The following is an 18211-nucleotide window of genomic DNA, read 5'->3' as shown; positions in this document are numbered from 1 at the left end:
TCACATTCCATGAGGCATGCAGTATCTCTTTGGACTGAAAGTTGCCAAATAAAGTTCTTGGCCCGAACGGTGCAGCGACTCCTACGGACTCAAACCCCCGCTGAACAAATAACGAGCATTTGGTGAATCACCACCAGAGACCGGCAGGTCTTTTGGGTTCAGCTTTGTGCTCCAAAGTCTCCACAGCAGGTGGCCGCTTGGCTTTATAGAAAAAAATGCACAAATCCTCTGAATCAGTCACGGTTATACACCGAGTCAGACAGCGGCATGCACGCTTTTGTTCCTTGTCTGAGCCCCAGTCTGTGTCATTCTTGGGAATTCCTGGGGTGAAACACCATCAATTCACCTTGAAACACCAACATCTAACTTTTATGTTAAACTGAAGGATGTATGGGTGCCGTGCGATGGCCGTATGCTACCTCTCGCCTGAAGACAGCTGGGATAGGCTCCGTACAGAAAATGAATTCATTGACGGATCGGATGGATGGATGGATGGATGGATGGATGGATGGACGGACGGATGGATGGATGGACGGACGGATGGATGGATGGATGGATGGATGGATGGATGGATGGATGGATGGATGGATGGACGGATGGATGGATGGATACCAAAACCCGCCCATCTACTACTATAAATGTGGCTGTTGTAACAAAGTCATTTCCTTCAAATGATTAAGGTCCTACCTAGTCTTAGGCTGTCCTATCTAGTCAGACTAGTATTTGCCCCAGCTAGTCCCAGCGCCTGAACTGGTGAAGCTGCTCCAATGACATCTTCTAAGACTACCAGTGGAAGACTCCATATTACGATGTATTCAATGTCCAGAGAATAAAACGGATGAATGAGAATATTCACAGAACAAATGAAATGGGCCTTTAGCCTGGTTGTCAGGCTAGCGCTAGAAGCTAGCAGGCCGGAGAAGGTATTTCTCCAAGCCATCCTTCCCATCTCATAGATATATATATTCATCTCGCTGCAAGCTAGCGCTAATATAGCTAAACAAACGTTTGCGTCTCAGCACGCAACGGTGGTACATTCAAGGACTTTTGAATAAAGTGTGAAATATCGATGCTTGAAAGCAAAATAACGGTGGTACATACTTAGTGTAGCATCTGTATTATCATTTACTTATAAATTACTACCCACTTACTGTGAATGAGATGTGTTTTCTGCGAACAAATATGCCTATTTTTTGAATTTTTGAAATTTTTAATATTTTTGAAATACATTTCTGACCAAAAACCTGCTGAATCCACTGGATTTACAGTACTACCAACAGTATTCTACAGTACTTTCTATTGAAAACATTCACTGTCAGCATTGTGCTAAAAGCTTCTCCTGGACTCAAGTGTGTCATCTGCAGATGGCAACCATAAGGGGAGCAAAGACGAGCGGGAAGATGAGATTATTCTCCTCCGGGCTTTGTTTCACGTTGTTAACGGGTAGTGTAGTGTAGTGTCGTTTGTGTAGTACTACTACTATAAGGCTAAGATATTTTCAGGGTGAATTTGCATGGAATTCCTGCAGAGCCGAGGGTGCCAGGTTGCTAACCATGCGCCTTAATTCCCGTAACCAGCCCCCCCCCCATTTAACACCCGGATAAAAAGCAGTGCAGCAGTAGCCTGACGCTGGGGTGGTTACCATGGCGATGGGCAACAATGCCACCCACCCCGTCCCTGCCCTTCAATTGGCCGCGGTTTAAATGAGCTGCACACAAATGAGCCTCACGGGGAAAATGGGTCAACGTGGGTTTTTTTCAAAAGATGGAGGGGTCGCCCAGCATACGGCCACCACCCCACCCCCGCAAGTCACCATGGGACCGGCGGGGCCGTGGTGTTTTATTATTATGGCCGAGCGTGCTGTGGCGACGTGATGCTGCACAGTTAGGACTACTGCTACATGGGCTAAAAGTACTACGACTACTGCATGAAGATGTGTATGCACGTGCACGTGCACGCACTTACCAAGTTTGAACATCATCATGGTGATGAGCAACGTCCTCTGATGCCTGGACCAAACTTTTCCAAACTCCATGGCAATGTAGCTTTCCACTCAGTTTAGTTCTCCATCCACAACACGACGATGTTCCATCCACGGGTTAGCTGGGAGGGATCCCCAGTACCTCCATGTCTGACCACTGGGACTGGACCACTGGGACTGGACCACTGGGACTGGACCACTGGGACTGGACCACTGGGTGGGTGTGTGTCTGTGTGTGTGAGTGTGTGTGAGCAAGTCGTCTCTGGGGAACAAACTAGGACAGGGTAAATCAGAATAATCACCCCAGCAGAGAGTGGAAGGAGGAAAACATGAGCTGGAGCTCAGGATTGAACTCCACTCACTGGAGCTCGGGAATGAACCCGGCAAACACAAGGAGCATGGACGGACATGGAGAAGAAAAAAGTAAAAAAAAACAGGAAGAATATTTGGGATACAACGCAAAAGTTTTGTATTCTCTCACAAAACCTTTGGGTTATAACACAAAATTTATAAAACATTCATAAAACATTTTGCGAGAGAATCCTAAACTTTTGCGTTCTCTCAACATTTTTGTGTTATTTTGTGATATAACGCAAAGATTTTGTATACTCTTTCAAAACCTTTGCGTTTTTTTTGTGATATAACGCAAACGTTTTGTGAGACAACGCAAAATTTTTGTATTCTCTCACAAAACCTTTGGGTTAAATCACAAACATTCTTACTTTTTTGCGTTTTCTCACAAAAGTAAAAAGTTTTGCGAGAGAATACAAAACTTTTGCGTTGTCTCGCAACACTTTTGCGTTATTCTGTGACATAAACACAAAAGTTTTGTGAGTCGACGCAAAAGTTTTGCAAGAGAATACAAAACTTTTGCGTTGTATCGCAAAACTTTTGCATTAGATCGTAAACATCCTTCCTTTTTTGCGTTCTCTCGCAAAACACAGAATTTTTGTGTGAATGCAAAAATGTTGTATTCCCTGGTAAAACTTTTAACACAAAACTTTAGAGTTCTCTCACAAAACCTTTGGGTTCTATCGTAAACATTCTTCCTTTTTTGTGAGAGAACACAAAACTATAGCGTTATTTCACAAAATAACGGAAACACAAAAGTTTTGTATTCTCTCACAAAACCTTTGGGTTATGTCACAAACATTCGTACTTTTTTGCGTTCTCTCACAAAAGTAAAAAGTTTTGCGAGAGAATAAAAAACTTTTGCGTTGTATCGCAAAACGTTTGCATTAGATCGTAAACATCCTTCCTTTTTTGCGTTCTCTCGCAAAACACAAACTTTTTGTGTAAGTGGAAAAATGTTGTATTCTCTGGTGAAACTTTTAACGCAAATGTTTTGTATTCTTTCAAAACTTTTGCGTTCCCTCAGAAAACCTTTGGGTTCTATCGCAAACATTCCTCCTTTTTTTGTGAGACAACGCAAGTTTTGTGAGAGAATACAAAATATTTCACAAAATAACGCCATAGTTTAGTATTCTCTCACAAAATGCTAAAGTTTTTGTGAGAGAATACGAAACTTTTTTTGTTCTCTCGCAAATTGTTGCGTTATTTTGTGATAAAGTAAAAGGTTTTATGAGACACGCAAAGGTTTTGTATTCTCTTGCAAAACTTGTATATTCTCACAACAGCTTTGGTTTTTATCACAAATAATTTTTTATGTTATATCACAAAATAACCCAAAGGTTTTGTGAGAGAATACAAAATGTTAGCGTTATTTTGTCATACAACGCAACGTTATTTATTCTCTCGCAAAATTTTTGGGCTATTTTGTAACATAAAAAGTTTCTTGAGACATGCTAAGGTTTTGTTACGTTCTCTCACAAAACCTTTGAGTTACATCACAAACATTTGTCCTTCTTTTCTTTTTTTTGCGTTCTCTTGTGAAACGTTTACATTTGTGCACTAAGGAATGCGTACATGCTGAAGATGGAAATTAAATGATGCATGACAATCAATTAATTCATGAATTAATTAATCACCCATTAGCTGAAAAATAACTTGATCATTTTTTGACGACACCCCTACTAACTGAGGTTTCAGCGTTTGCTAATTAGTTACTGAATTGTGATAAATTGGTATAATAAGCTCTGTGCTCTCACATGTCCTTCCGATAAAAATGTTTCATGCTGTCATGATGATGATGACGGCTGACATGTTTGTTCTGGTGCACGGAACCCGTGGTCGGAGTCCAGTTCAATATTATCACTGCAAGAGTGTGAATCTTGGATCAGTGGATTGTTGCTCCATCGTCCACCCCGACGCCCACCCCCTGCTTTAGAGCGGGGGTGGGGGGGGATTTATTTGGTGTAGCCGACTGTGGCTCCCACTCACTCCCACCGACAACCCCAGGCCCTAAGCCCAGCGTTAGGCTTAAGTCCAACCTGCTGCGTTCTCAACAACAAAAAAGTTAATTAAACACTGAGCGAGCAGGAGAGAGAGAGAGAGACAGAGAGAGAGAGAGAGAGAGAGAGAGAGAGAGAGAGAGAGAGAGAGAGAGACAGAGAGAGAGAGACAGAGAGAGAGAGAGAGAGAGAGAGAGAGAGAGAGAGAGAGAGAGAGAGGGAGAGGGAGAGAGCGAGAGAGGCATCCGGGAACGATCGGCATCCCCACTTGAGTGGCTTGAACCAGCGACCAGTAAGGGTAGTGGGGTCACAGCAGCTCCACATTCCTCAGTGACTGCTCCATTCTATCAAGCCGTTACACAATAGACAAATAGTCCAGGTCTCCTTCCTACGGAGCACGTTTGACTTTCGCTTCATTTTCACGGAAATCCTCACTCAGTCACGCGTTTCCACTGCTGCTCCGTGCCGGAATTGGAAGACCAAAATACATGATTGTTCATGTTCAAAATGAAACTTATGTATTTGTTATGCACAAAGAGCAGCCCATTACAATTGCTGTCCCCCTGGGGGTACGTGAACGCCACTTTGGGAACCTAGAATATGTTTGAATCTGGGCTTCAGTGGAACTATGGACCAACATTGAGAGTCCACGGGTGTTTGCCCAACCAGTCTCCAGGTGCTTTGTGGACATGGACCCCCTAGAGGGGGCTGTGGGCCTGGATCAAGACAAGGGTGTCCCATGAATCATTGTCATCAATCAGGGCATGACGATGGGCGGGGCCGCTGTCATGGTCCAGCGACTCCATGCAGAGGTGCCGCTTGGGGTCCCCTAGCTGAGTTGAGAGACACACTTTGAACCCCAACAACTCTAGAGCAGGGGTCTCAAACACGCGGCCCACGGCCCAAATGTGGCCCGCAGGACACCAGTTTGAGGTCCCCGCCTTGATATGAAAGTTTAATGTTTGATATGGATGCTGTATGGTATCATGTATGCAGAAAAAATTATTACGTTTGATTAATAATAATAGTTATCCTCCCTATCCGTGTGGAAGTGGTAAGTTTTTGGCTATTTAAGTTGAAAGGAAATAACTTGAAGGCTGCCGTTTAGGTGGCTAGCTCTCTAGTTTGCGAGTTAGCATGTGTCTCAAGACCCTGCAGTTGCGCAATATGTTGTAAATAAAAAATATGTATAAATGTGACTATAGTCGTGTTTTGTCATGTCTACAGGGCTCTAATAATGCTTTGTTCATTTTAATATGAAAAAAATCATTTGTCTACCCACCAACTATATGTGCTTTCTTAACTTTTTATTATTTGCCCTTTTATTATTATTATTATATTTATTTATTTATTACTGATTGATTTTCTTTATTCTTGATTTGTTTATTTTATTATTCATCTTATTTTGTGTAGAAAAATAAAAAGTAAGATATTTGAGAACAGTGGAATGTTTTATCAGAGCTTTTCTTGTAGAAAATTGGAACCAAAGCAAAGTTTTTTCATTTTTCAATTTTTAATAAATACGTTTTGAGTTTTTTTTGTAAAACCTGATGCGGCCCAGTCTCACCCAGACCCGAGCTCCAGTGGCCCCCAGGTAAATTGAGTTTGAGACCCCTGCTCTAGAGTCACCTGACGACATGTGAAGGCAGACGAGAACCCCCCGACCCGGGAACCCTGGGTGCTCCATCCCAACATTTCCCATGCTGCACACAAAAACACGCACACACTTCCACATCTCCACATTCATTCCCGTTTGACTCTCCAACGACGACTTTTCAAAAGAGCTCCAATTGCCTTGTGACCCCTAAACTCGTTCCATCCCCCCACCTTTTTAAAAAGTGCCGGCTAAAGAATGCTTGCGGGGCTTCAATAATGAGCCCCTCCATCTCCATCCAACAGCAAATCCACTTTGACTCACAACTTCACCGACTTTGAGGATGTCTGTGCTCAAGCGATGCGGGAATGGGATGCTTCCTTTGGGACCGTGGTGACAGTAAAACGGTGGGAAATAAGTATTTGATCCCATGCTCATTTTCTAAGATATGAGCAGTCCGTAGTTTATTTTGACATGCACAGAATAACAATAAAGTTATCAATAACTTTAGGTTATAAACCAATCTGATTGAGTCTATGAGTACTTAGTAGGTATTATTTATGCTACATTAGCCACGTATACATGGACCCCAATATTCCAATTCCATTGGGGTTATTTGCTCCAAGGGAAAGAATGTAACCTTTGTATACACCTCATTCCCAAAGAAAGGTGCCAATCCCAATGAATATATAATGGGATTCCCAGGGGTGGAATATTCCTTTCCCCAATCCGATTGAGGTATCTTGTACCCGCTCAAACGGAAAGTTGTCAGACTGCGTTCTTCTTCTTCTTCTGTTGTTTATTGGCGGTTGGCAAGCAGCTTTGGTGTGCATTAGCGCCATCTGTGGAACACAATCTAAACCCTTCTATACGCCATTCACAAGTCCACTTTTATTCCAAAAGAAAATACATATCTATATAAAACATGTGCCCAGCTTCATTATCAAATATTAGCAAGATTGAACTTTATCTTTTCCTGTTCCCGGGTGCGTTCTTTCAGCCAATGCTGAGATATGACGTAACACGCAGATCCACACGTTCTTCCGTGTAAAAAAATGGAGGCCAGCAATCGGCACTGGACTGCTAAGGAAAGTTTGGTTTTGATTCCAACTCAATTCCAAGACTGGATGAAGGAAAAACTGGCAATACGGAGTTATTCCGACAAGTGGAAGAAAAACTCCAGGAAGTCGGTATCACGTGATGTTGGTGTTTACACTTTACTGGGCATGCCCCATTGACTATTCTGGTGGATTATAGCGGCGCATGGAGACACGCCATTGGAATATTCCTTTCCATGGATACCATTGCTTTCGGAAAGATTCCATTGGGAAAGAGAAAAACTTATGTAAACGTGGCTACTCTTACTGGTCTAATTAGGCTGAATGTGGCCCCCAAATGGAAATGACACCCCCTGACAAAGCGTCCTTGTGTCACTGTAATGTAGACGGGAAGCAGGTAAAAAAACAACAGAAGTTCAGAACTGGAAACCGGAATGAAGATCAAACAACATGTGACAACACTAAAACCAAGACCAGACATCAATCACATCAAAATCCCCAAAATGAAATCCCACATGACACGTTCAAATCCAAATGTATGCGGCGCCAACGTGTGTTAAAGTAGTGACTTACACCAACAGTCGTGCGGTCCACGGCCTCCATCGTTGGAGAATTAGCATAGCTAGCGGATCCCGGAAAGAGGATTCTTACCTGTCCAAGCTTCATGACCCAATCCTTGAGGTTTCACATTCAAAACCATGTTGGTCTTGTTGCGGGCGTCCAAAACAAATCTCTTTTACGACTTGGCTAATTGTCCTGCCCGCCTCTAATACCTGATTAGCACAATAAAGTCATTGAGACGCCAACTGAGGCCGTTGGCGCCAAATGTGTCCTTGCTTTTTGGGTCTTTGGTCTGAGTCAGAACAAGCGGCTTAGCTGACTTGTGTTGTTGTTTCACGGTCGCTAACGTCATTCGAGTTTTCTTGTTCAGTGATCCTTTGTGCTGCGTTGCAATTTCACCTGACGTATCTTCTGCATTGACCTTCTGCCCTGCGTCCTTAGGTCGGCTTCAGATGAACCGCTAAACCTCCACTCCGGTCATAGTTTTGCTCTCTGTGTGTTTAACGAGATTGTCAGACCTCAATCTGTCGTTCTGGGCCCTGGCCTCCTGTTGGGTGTAATCTTGATGAGAGGTTAATAAGCCAGAGAGACAGCGGGCCTGGCCAGTTCCCCCACCCCCAATCGGGCCCCGCGACCTTTAAAAACATCCTCTGTTAACCCTTCATCACCTCCGTCAAAACACTTGTAACCTTGCCTGAAGGATGTCCGCTCAGATGCTCAAGTAATGAAAAGGCTTTGGGATGGATCAAAGCAAAGTTGCTGTGGTCATATTTGGAGAGTAAATCTAATAATAAAAACAATGCATTCCATTCAGTCTTTTAGATTGTTTCTGTCTGACAGCTTAGCTCTGACTACTGCTGAGAATTTGCAGCAGACCAGACAGGGGCTTTCCTCTTCTGGGGCACACGTATTACGTATGGTCATGGGTTGTTTGTTTTGGACATGCTGAACGACGCTATGGAACATCACCGTTACACCATTCAACGTGTCCCGAAAGAGAAGGAAGAAGCAGCGCTGTAACATTTACAGATTTACACTAACTTACTGTATGTGTTTACATTTTTTCATTAAAATGTCACTTTGTCGTGATGTATAGTTTTTGCCAGTGACGGACTGTCAAGTGAGGCAGATAACATAAAACGGTATTAAAACGTATTTTCCCATTTCCATATGTAAAAATGGCTGAATTTGCACATTTTCTGATCAAATACAGCAAAGAAACCTAAAACCAGGCTGCCACAAGCCTCTTCCCGGACGTCTGAGTGCACTCAGTGCATTGAGAACCTGACAGTTTCTGCTTGTCAGCATGCTGCACGATCATTAATGTCAGTGTGACATCATTATTCTTACTAATCCCACAATAAAACACAAATGTGTCCTACTAACGCTCCCAACTCCCTTGACATCATCAACCGGCTCCTCTGGGCTGATCGCTCACCTTTCTCACGATCATCCTTACCCCAGCAGGTGGAATGTTGCATAGATCTCCAAAGTGAGGATGATTGACTGTCATCTTGGATTTCTTTCATTTTTTCAATGATTCCACCAATAGTACCTTCTCTCTCAGCAGACTTCATGCTCTCATGTAATCTATTCCGGTCTTGTGCAGGTCTACAGTACAGTCATAAACATAACAGATCATCAGATATTTCCTTTTAAATTTCTTAAAATCAACTTCACTTCAAGTGTGTCATTATTTTTATTTTATCTAAATAAAATGATATTTAATATTAAATGTTTGGGATGCTGGGGATATAAAAGATGAGGCTTAACCATACATTTTTCATTGAGGTCCTAAAATGACAAATTAAGTCAACTAACTTCCATTTTAAACACAATTTTTCAATGTTTTTGGCGATAAGGCCGACATACAGCAAGGCTGTAACTCACCTATGTGACCAGCAGGTGGAGACATTGTTAAAGCATTGCATCCGTTCCATCAACTAGGCCCAGCCTTTGTCACCTTTGGCAATGCAGCCATCCCATCCTGTGGAAGCACAAATGTTGCACCATTGAGTAATAATGAAATAAATGTAAATGTCATGTGAAAAAAACATAAAAACTGTCATATTATTTGAGTCTGTTAAATGTAGATGAAACAGTTTGTTCACAGAGAAACACAGGAGCAGATAAATGTTAATTATTAGACCAGTACAAACATTGATGCATTCCACCTGATGACCCGCATGATAAACAGTATAGAAAATAGATCAATAGATGGCATTTGACTTACTGCTCTACAGTTGGTGCTGCTGTCAAAAAAAACGTGACTTTTCCACTCTTATGAAAGGACAGCAGTGACAAGCACCTTTCTCGCCCCCTTCAGGATGAGATGCGTATGACATTTCTGTCATTTTATTGTGGGATTATCAAGAATAATGACGTCATACTTACATTAAATACATCCCACGTGTTGTAGACAGTCATGATGTAGAATAAATGTGTCTGCAGCTTATTATTGGCCACGTGCTGACAAAACAAACAGTTTTAAGAAGTGATACAGTACAGTATTTTTCTCCTTATGTTGTCCCTTTTGCTCTATTTTTCCCCGTTGTTGCTGTTTTTCTCTATTTTATTTCTACACCATAAGCACTCAATCAGTCAAAATGTGTGTAGTATGAAAAATGAGTACATGTTGGCAGGTCTGCAGTGAATGAATGAATAGATCCATCCATCCATTTTCTGCCGCTTATCCTCACGAGGGCCGTGGGTATGCTGGAGCCTATCCCAGCTGTCTTCGGGCAAGAGGCGGCGTTGCCAGCCAATCCCAGGGCACATATAGACAAACAACCATTCACACTCACATTCATACCTATGGACAATTTGGAGTGGCTAATTAACCTAGCATGTTTTTGGAATGTGGGAGGAAACCATACCCCACGCACGCACAGGTATCGAACCCAGGTCTTCCCGATCTCCTGTGTTGCAAAGAACAACCAAACAAAGACAAGCTAGAACTAAATACAGTCTATTTACATAAGACACACAGAGTCAAGGGTCAGGTGAAGATACAGGCGCCCATCATGGTACGGGGAATGACACACAGCATAACCTACAACAGAACCGCCCCTCCATATGTGCAATAGATACGCTAGCGTGAGACCTGTAAAGAGACCTGAGAGACCTGTAATCTGACCAGCTACACTAAGTGAGATTCCAGCATGTCGTCCAAAAGTTATCACTAAAAAGGCAAACCACGAGGAAAGTAATTCTTCACTTGAAGGTGGGTATGTTGTGAAAATAAAAGGTAGCACGAACACCTAAGCTGCCACTCATTAGATAGGAATCTCTTGTCTCCAGGCTATGTCTCGTCTGGAGAATTGTTGTAGAAGTCAAGTTCTACTGCATTTTGTACCTAAGATACATTTGGGATAGGAAGAGGTGGAAGGTTGTGGAATTTCTCGATGCAGTCAGGGCGTTGGGGGGGGGTATCTGGTTTGGTGGCTGCAGGATGAATTAAGTCTCTACTTCTGCATATACGATGTGGTCCTGCTGTCTTCATTGGACCGAGACCTTGACTGGATCCCAAGTGTGAATCAGCACCTCCAAGATCGAGTCCATGGTTCTCGCCCAGAAAAGGGTGGAGTACCATCACCGTCTTGGGGATGAGGTCCTGCCTCTGTAGCGTGGCTGGGCTTCTTGGGGGCGCCTCAATGGGGAGGTGTTCTGGGCACATCTGACTGGTAGGAGACCTCCATGAAGACCCATATTCTTGCAAAATATTGCAAGAATATAACCATATAAATATGAGATTAAAGGGGCGTGGTAAAACTGTTCCTTTGTGATGTCACAGAGAGGCGGATGTCCTTATATGGTCCATAGTTAGGAAGCACTTTGGCCGTGTGACCAATCACAGCAGACTGGGCATGCTCGGAGGCGGGCCGTGGGTGGACTACATTAAAACAGACCGTTTTGGTCAGCTGGAATAGGTGCAGCTTTGTGTGCTGGTTATTGTGTGTAGCTGCTCTATAGGAGACCACAACTCAATACAACGGGTCAAAAAATGAGCATAATAGATCCCCTTTAAAATAAAAAAAAATAATAATAACTGATCTGAGATTTTAGCAATACTTTCATGACCTCAGAACTAGAATGTCACTAAATAAAATTCAGATTAAAAAAACTTGATTTATCCCAAAGGGGTAATTTGTTTGTAACTCACCAGCCATACATCCATCAATCCCCGATCACAACAATAATACAATGAAGCAGGTCAGGAATATTTATCCAGATCCTACCAAGATTTGGGGGATTTTTTGTTGTTTTGCTCCCATTATTTGGGGCGTCCTGCTGATGCTAGTCAGAGACAGAAAAAATAGCCGATAGATCCACCACCAAAGAAGACAGGATCTTCGTTTTGACCCTCCTTCCTTTGTTGGTATTCATCCTGACATAACCATTCATGTGCTTTTGCAAGAAATGTGATGACATGTCAGCATCAACTTAACCGCTGACGTTTTAGCAGTAGGACGAACACAATGGCCCAGGACTTGATCACAGGGTCCGCTTAGACGGGTTGTCCTCTAAAATGTTAAGCGGGTTACAAACAGATGTGTGTACTTATATTGGCGCTCTGAGGTTGAAAGCATCAAGCAAACAGCCTAATGACGAGGTACACAGGGTGTTGGAAAGGTAGGGTGTATTTTACGCTTGTTCAAAGAATGCTGTGAGATGTTAGTGGTGGCCAACGTCTATGTACCGGAAGTGTCAAAAAACCGACCACAATTTACCACAATTTTGCCTCCCTTTGTGTACATTTTGTGGTTAGTGTACAATATGGCGCTGGTCTTGTTGCATTATTAGTACACTGAGGGAATCCAACTGTGTTCTTAACATATTTTTAATACTCCATACTATGTGGAAACACTGAGAAATAGCTCAACAAAACCCTGAGGTGGCGCCTGTGTTGATCTCGCTGCCACAATCTTTGCAAACAATCCCTTCAATGAAGGTAAAAGTGACTTAAATGTTCATTTATCGTTTTAATTCATCATTTATATTTAGATTTTTTTTTCTTCATGTAAAAATATAGAATTGGGATTGATTGGTTTTACATGATTTCTTATGGGAAAACATTTTTTGGTTACAGTATGTTTTGGTTAAAGAGTCGAACCTTCTGGAAGGATTAATGGTGCTAACCAAGGTTACGTTGTACTCTGCTGCAATCCCAAACCACGTTGCTCAATACATTGCAGACATGTCGAGACAACCCAGTCAACCCCAGGCTCCCGACTCTGTTTATGTCTGTCTTCAGTATTTTCACAAATATTTACGTGGTATGATGGCATTCCTCTCACTGCTCAAAACAAGGGCCAAATATGACATACAGTATATATTGACAGCACCTGACATAAATATACTGGTAAATGCTTGTGTTTGTCTCAGTCAGGAAATTAACACTTTAACAAAACCGACAATGAAATTATAACCATTACAATATTAATATAATATTAACATTCAGAAATGAAGAGCAAAATCTGATCTGAGATGCTTCTGGTTAATTTTGTGGTTGTGGGAGTTTGCACAAGTTTTGTTTTGTTTTGCACAAGTTGAATGTTTTGACATCAAAAATGTGCAAGTGGTCACTTTTTGCACTTCATTATGTCTCCCAATTGGAAGTGCACCAAAGAAAAAGAAAGTCGTCACCTCGGAAGTGAAAATGAACACCAATACATAATACTTCATCATTAACGATTAAAGATGATTGCATGCTAGAGGGGTCATGGATTCTGTGCGTTGTTACGAGGAAATCAAGGGGTTATCCTTCCAGACTAGCCTGGGACGATATTTTAAGAAGGCTGAAATAGAACCACAATAATCCCTCACCACTTAGCAGTTTTTTAATTAAATATATATAATCATGTTGAATATGTCCTATTAGTCAAAAACAGTTTATGTATTATAGTATGCCTAAATGAAGCATTTTCAAGCCTAACAATGTCTACATTAAGTCAATTACAAATATAAGGCATTCAGAAGATGCATTCAAAGATTCTACACTGGTCTCCAGGTGTCAGTAATGTTACTGTAATGTTCGGTGAGACACACAAGCACCAGACTTGATCGTCGGAACAGGCTTTTACTGCAGGTTTGAATGATCTGCCAAAAGGGACAGTAAACCAACACCAAGCTAAAACTCACCTCTGAATCCCCAACGTCACTTCCTGTCCGCCCCCCCCCCCCAGTCAGCTCCCACATTTACAGCAACACACAAGCACGAGTGGATGGATATGTACTTTATACTTTTTATATAGTTGATTTTTTACAGAAGGTTTTTGTGATCATATGACTTGTTTGAAACTGGATGTGCACGTTATTTTCACCCCCTGGCATTTGTACCGTAAAATAAAAAATACACTAACTTCACCAGGTTGTTGGTGTACTCGTTGTTCAGGTCAGGTGACAAGGCGGGAAGATTGCAGACGATCCCAGTGAGGTAATATGCAGCGCAGACTGGGTGTTGTCTCCGCCTCCCCAGCTTAGAAATATCACCACGAGACAGCAAAGGAAGGTTTTTCCTGAAGGGCAAGTGATCCCATCACTAGATTTGTACTTGGCACTCTGCTGTTTGCTATTTGTTTCAAAAGGAGGAAGGTTCGTAGGTGTTCTTCTTGGTATTTAAACACGATGGCTGGTGAGTTGTTGTTTTTTTTTTGCATGCAGCCTCTGCTAAAAGCATCTCAACACATTCAAATGTAATTAGCTTATACCTGCTCCACAGATGCAAGCTTTCAACAGGAGTTCCTGGAAACTCACAACGCCTACCGAGCCAGACACAGATCGCCGCCGATGACCCTCAGCGGGGAACTGAACACGGCAGCTCAGAAATGGGCGGATCACCTGCTGGCTTCAGGTGCTATGCAGCACAGTAACACCAAGGATGGAGAGAATATTTACACCATGTGGAGCTCGGTGGCCATTAAACACACAGGTGAATGTTGCATTGGCAACACTTTAGCATTCACTTACATGACCGATACCTTTAACATGTCGCTTTACTTCATCTTCTCTCTGTAACATCTTCTCTCTTTTATACAAAAAGATCTAAAACACCAATGTTTCCTAATCTTCAGTAAGCCTGGATAAAAGAGGAGGGTGTGTTTATATTTGATTGTTAGTCTATTGCTCCTCTTGATTGGTATGATGTGGATTACCTTACAAAATGTAAATACTGTAATTGATAAACCGGTTGCTACGACACATATTCAAAAGTGTGTGCAAACCTCACTAAGTCGTTTTAATGTGAGCCGTTGATTAAACCCAGCATCATGTGTTATTCTTTATTTATATATATATATATATGGAGGTCATTTTTAATTAATAAACAAAAATTATTTTAAAAAAATATTTAAATTATTAATTAAAATATTAATTTCAAATTATTCTATTAATTAAATTATAAACATTAAATAAATTAAAATAAAATTAATTATCAAAATTTTATTTTTTCTCTCTGACGGTTATGCGTTTTTCCTACAGCTTACAAAATTTGCAAATGACATGCACATGACGATGGCGTCATCTCGCGACTTCTCGGACAGCCAATAGCTACTTTTCTTCCTGAAAAGTTACCAATAGTGTGTCATCCTTGAGTGGGAAAGAAAAGACATGGCGTGGGGATGTAACATGCCGTCTGTGGCTCACCTGATGACCCGGTCGCTCCGGGAGCTGGCTACAGAGAGAGCGTCACATTGTGTGGAAAGGGGGAATTCTGCCCACAACGTAGACTCGTAGGTGTGACGGTGGAGCCAAATGTGAGGCGATTCAACTCCAGTTCCAACTATTGACCCAAGCATGTTGGTGTTCTACAGAAGAAAAGTTACATTTGTATACTTACATCTTTTTTAAATGCATTTTTTGTTTACCAGAAGCGATGCATCACATAGACTGCCTTCACGTTCTGGTATCTCATCTCTTATCCAACTCCAAGTCGAGTTGTTCTGATTAACGTCCCCATGTTCCATGTACTTTTAAGACACTTTTTATTATATCTTTTCAATGTGTGGATAAAAATGTATTGTTCCTTCAATGTTCAATAATCTTGACATGAAGGGGAAAAACACCTAGCATGTGGGAGCTAACAATACCCGTAACGGGACACACCTATTTTGACTATAAAGCCCAAAAAACGCCCCTCCAAAAACCATCAACCCTGTTCTATTTGCATAACTGACCTGTAAACAAACCAAGCTATTGTTATTGCACAAGCTAATACGAAGAACTATTTTTCTGGCGTAATGACACATGCCTCACTTCACTACCGAGACAGCATATAAACACTGAAGAATAGACAACCAAATGATCTATTAGCCCACATTCCATGTTTTGGCTAGATGGACTGCTGTCATATCAAGAACCATGTGTTCTATGTACTGGAGTCAATATCATGGGTACTCGATTGACAGCTGTCCGTCTGGTCCACCTGGTCTGGGTCGTCTTTTCCAGTTGATTTGAAGTAGGTGGAAAAAACATTTGTATAAAGCAATTTTTATTCCCACACCTTTTCGACACAAATTGCCTTGTCTCATTACTGCATGATGTTGGATGCAATCCACTCTTGCTTTATTGTTAGCATAGTCATCATACAAGACTGTCACTGTGTGTTTTGTCCAGGAAAAGAAGCTGTAGATTCCTGGTATGGTGAAGTTGACCAATACAACTGGAACAAACCAGGATTTAATTACAACACAGGTAAAAAAAAAAAAAAAAAAACTTCATAGTAAACATATCTGTTCAAGAAGCTAACCTCATTTATTGTGTAATCACTGACGGTGTTCCCTTCCTAAAACACGACATCATACCCACATTGTTCCTGTCTTCTTTTTGTCTTTTCAGGTCATTTTACTCAGGTGGTGTGGAAAGCAAGCACCCAACTGGGGGTTGGTATGGCCACAGATGGCAACAAGGTCTTTGTGGTTGGCCAGTACCGCCCATCTGGCAACATCAGCGTGCCCCAATACTATGTGGAAAATGTCCTCCCGCAAAGTATGTCGCTCACTCATGACTCACTATTTCAATGTCATTCCAGCAGTCGTATATAAAGTACACAAAAGCCATACTTACATTAAATTTTAAAAAGTTGTGTAATTAAAAAAAATGAATAACTGACGAAGTTCAACAGAATTTCAATCCAACATATTATACAAATCCCAGCGTGAGTAATTACGTAAATGAATACAGCTTACCTAAATAGTAATAGTGAGATCCAGTGTTGTGCTTGAACGCGTTCAAACGTCACCTCGTTCAGATTATGTGAGCATCAGCGCCACCGTTTCGTTCCAGTTATTAGTTGTTAGCTTGTTATTAGCTAACCTGCAGCAACAGCACGTTATTGTCACTGCCCACATTTTACCAGCGGGCGGCGCGACACATGAAATACTCATCTTGCTTCACACTGCATTACCCACAAAGCATTGCGCACAGGAATTACATGTCATCTCCCAAAGACTCCGACGGTAAAAATGTACTTCCTGTTTACAAGTGGCCGCCTCACACAAGCAACCAATCACAAACCTTCTTCTTCGTCTTGTTTGAGTTGATTGGCGTGCGACATCACAGTACTTTTCGCTGCGGTTGGCTGTCGAAAAAAATCTTTTTTTGAAAATAAAGTCAGTAAAAGTTAGTACAAATTAAAGAAAATGACGTAAGTACAGTAATTAAGTGTGTAATTTAATTATATGTTTTATTTTGTTGATAAACTAGTCCTTATCAATGCAAATGCACATTAAACGAAAATGAAAACAGCAGGTTTTGCTAAAGTGCAATCAGATTCGCATAGACTATTGACAATATTGTACATGCTTAAAGGCTTAACGTTAACATTCAAATAAAACGGACGTACACAGCCAAATGAATTTATATGATGAAATAAACGTGACCAAAGATTAAAATAAAAAACTACAGGAACACTGAGATAAGTTTGGATTCACCTAGTAGCGATGAAGAGTGTCTTTATTGCCGTTGGCAATAGGAATATTAATGTTCTTAAAATTGAGTAAAGGTTGGAATGTTCTTTCCTGATTTCATGTCTTCGGGGCTCTTATATATTCTGCTACAAACCCACAGTCATTGCTCAATACTTTGTAGATATGCTGAGACAACTCAGTTCCCCTACACTCCTTATTTCTGTATTATGTCTACTGTATGGGTAATAAGAGTGTAAAAGTTACGGTTTATTTCATTTCTAGAAGGCTCTAAAAATTAATTCATTGCTTTTCTACCACTTATGGAATTTAACTTAGGTCTCCCAGCTGTGAGGCCTCCGTGCTAACCACTCGTTCGCCGTGCAGCCCTAAATCTGTAATTCTTTGTGAAAATTTACATATCAGTCTGGTACCAATTAACAGTAATAGACATAATGCATAATACCATAATGACATTTACATATATCATTAATTTCAAGTCATGGTTTGGCCGAGGTATTCAGCCAGCTGCAGTTTTTTTTTAATAAATTCTAAACAGCAACGGATACGAATATGTATTGCATTTTCAGCTGACAGAGGAGTGAGTGGAGCTACACCGGACTGCGACAGCCGAGTCTATCCGTGAGGTGGCGTGACTTGGCGTCTACACGCTGGCCACGCCCCCACCACCATCACCTAGGAAACGGGGCACGGCCTATTGGCCACCGAAGCAGGTGATTGGCTCACGCCTCGTATGATGTAGT

The 18211-nt window shown here is 41.6% G+C and overlaps 2 protein-coding genes across 8 annotated transcripts in view; one reads left to right on the top strand and one right to left on the bottom strand.

Annotated features, from left to right (window-relative positions):
- LOC131127723 (protein crumbs homolog 1-like) overlaps positions 1–17121 on the bottom strand; it is a 40747-nt gene extending 23626 nt beyond the window's left edge. The window contains exons 1-7 of one of the 6 annotated variants that reach the window (XM_058069890.1): positions 16731–17121; positions 15190–15350; positions 13908–14063; positions 9940–10014; positions 9779–9865; positions 9436–9532; positions 1966–9156 (exon numbers count right to left, since the gene is read on the bottom strand). In XM_058069890.1, coding sequence (XP_057925873.1) covers positions 1966–2035 — 70 coding nt within the window. In that variant the 5' untranslated portion in view covers positions 2036–9156; positions 9436–9532; positions 9779–9865; ... (2 more) ...; positions 15190–15350; positions 16731–17121. Of the gene's footprint in view, positions 1–1965; positions 9157–9435; positions 9533–9778; positions 9866–9939; positions 13705–13907; positions 14231–14255; positions 14825–15189; positions 15351–16730 lie in introns of those variants that run through there. The other 5 variants (XM_058069893.1, XM_058069894.1, XM_058069891.1 and 2 more) reach the window with 5 other exon arrangements.
- Positions 1–18211, top strand: part of im:7150988 (Golgi-associated plant pathogenesis-related protein 1) — a 62316-nt gene that overhangs the window by 43972 nt on the left and 133 nt on the right. The window contains exons 1-5 of one of the 2 annotated variants that reach the window (XM_058069899.1): positions 13970–14179; positions 14267–14476; positions 16159–16236; positions 16381–16530; positions 18038–18181. In XM_058069899.1, the coding sequence (XP_057925882.1) occupies positions 14173–14179; positions 14267–14476; positions 16159–16236; positions 16381–16530; positions 18038–18093 (501 nt within the window). In that variant the 5' untranslated portion in view covers positions 13970–14172 and the 3' untranslated portion in view covers positions 18094–18181. Of the gene's footprint in view, positions 1–13969; positions 14180–14266; positions 14477–16158; positions 16237–16380; positions 16531–18037; positions 18182–18211 lie in introns of those variants that run through there. The other variant, XM_058069898.1, reaches the window with a different exon arrangement.

This window comes from Doryrhamphus excisus, chromosome 4 (assembly GCF_030265055.1).
Source record: "Doryrhamphus excisus isolate RoL2022-K1 chromosome 4, RoL_Dexc_1.0, whole genome shotgun sequence".
NCBI classification, from domain to species: Eukaryota; Metazoa; Chordata; class Actinopteri; order Syngnathiformes; family Syngnathidae; genus Doryrhamphus; species Doryrhamphus excisus.
Note: the sequence above shows the minus strand (reverse complement) of the source record. Positions and strands in the feature narration are given on the sequence as shown.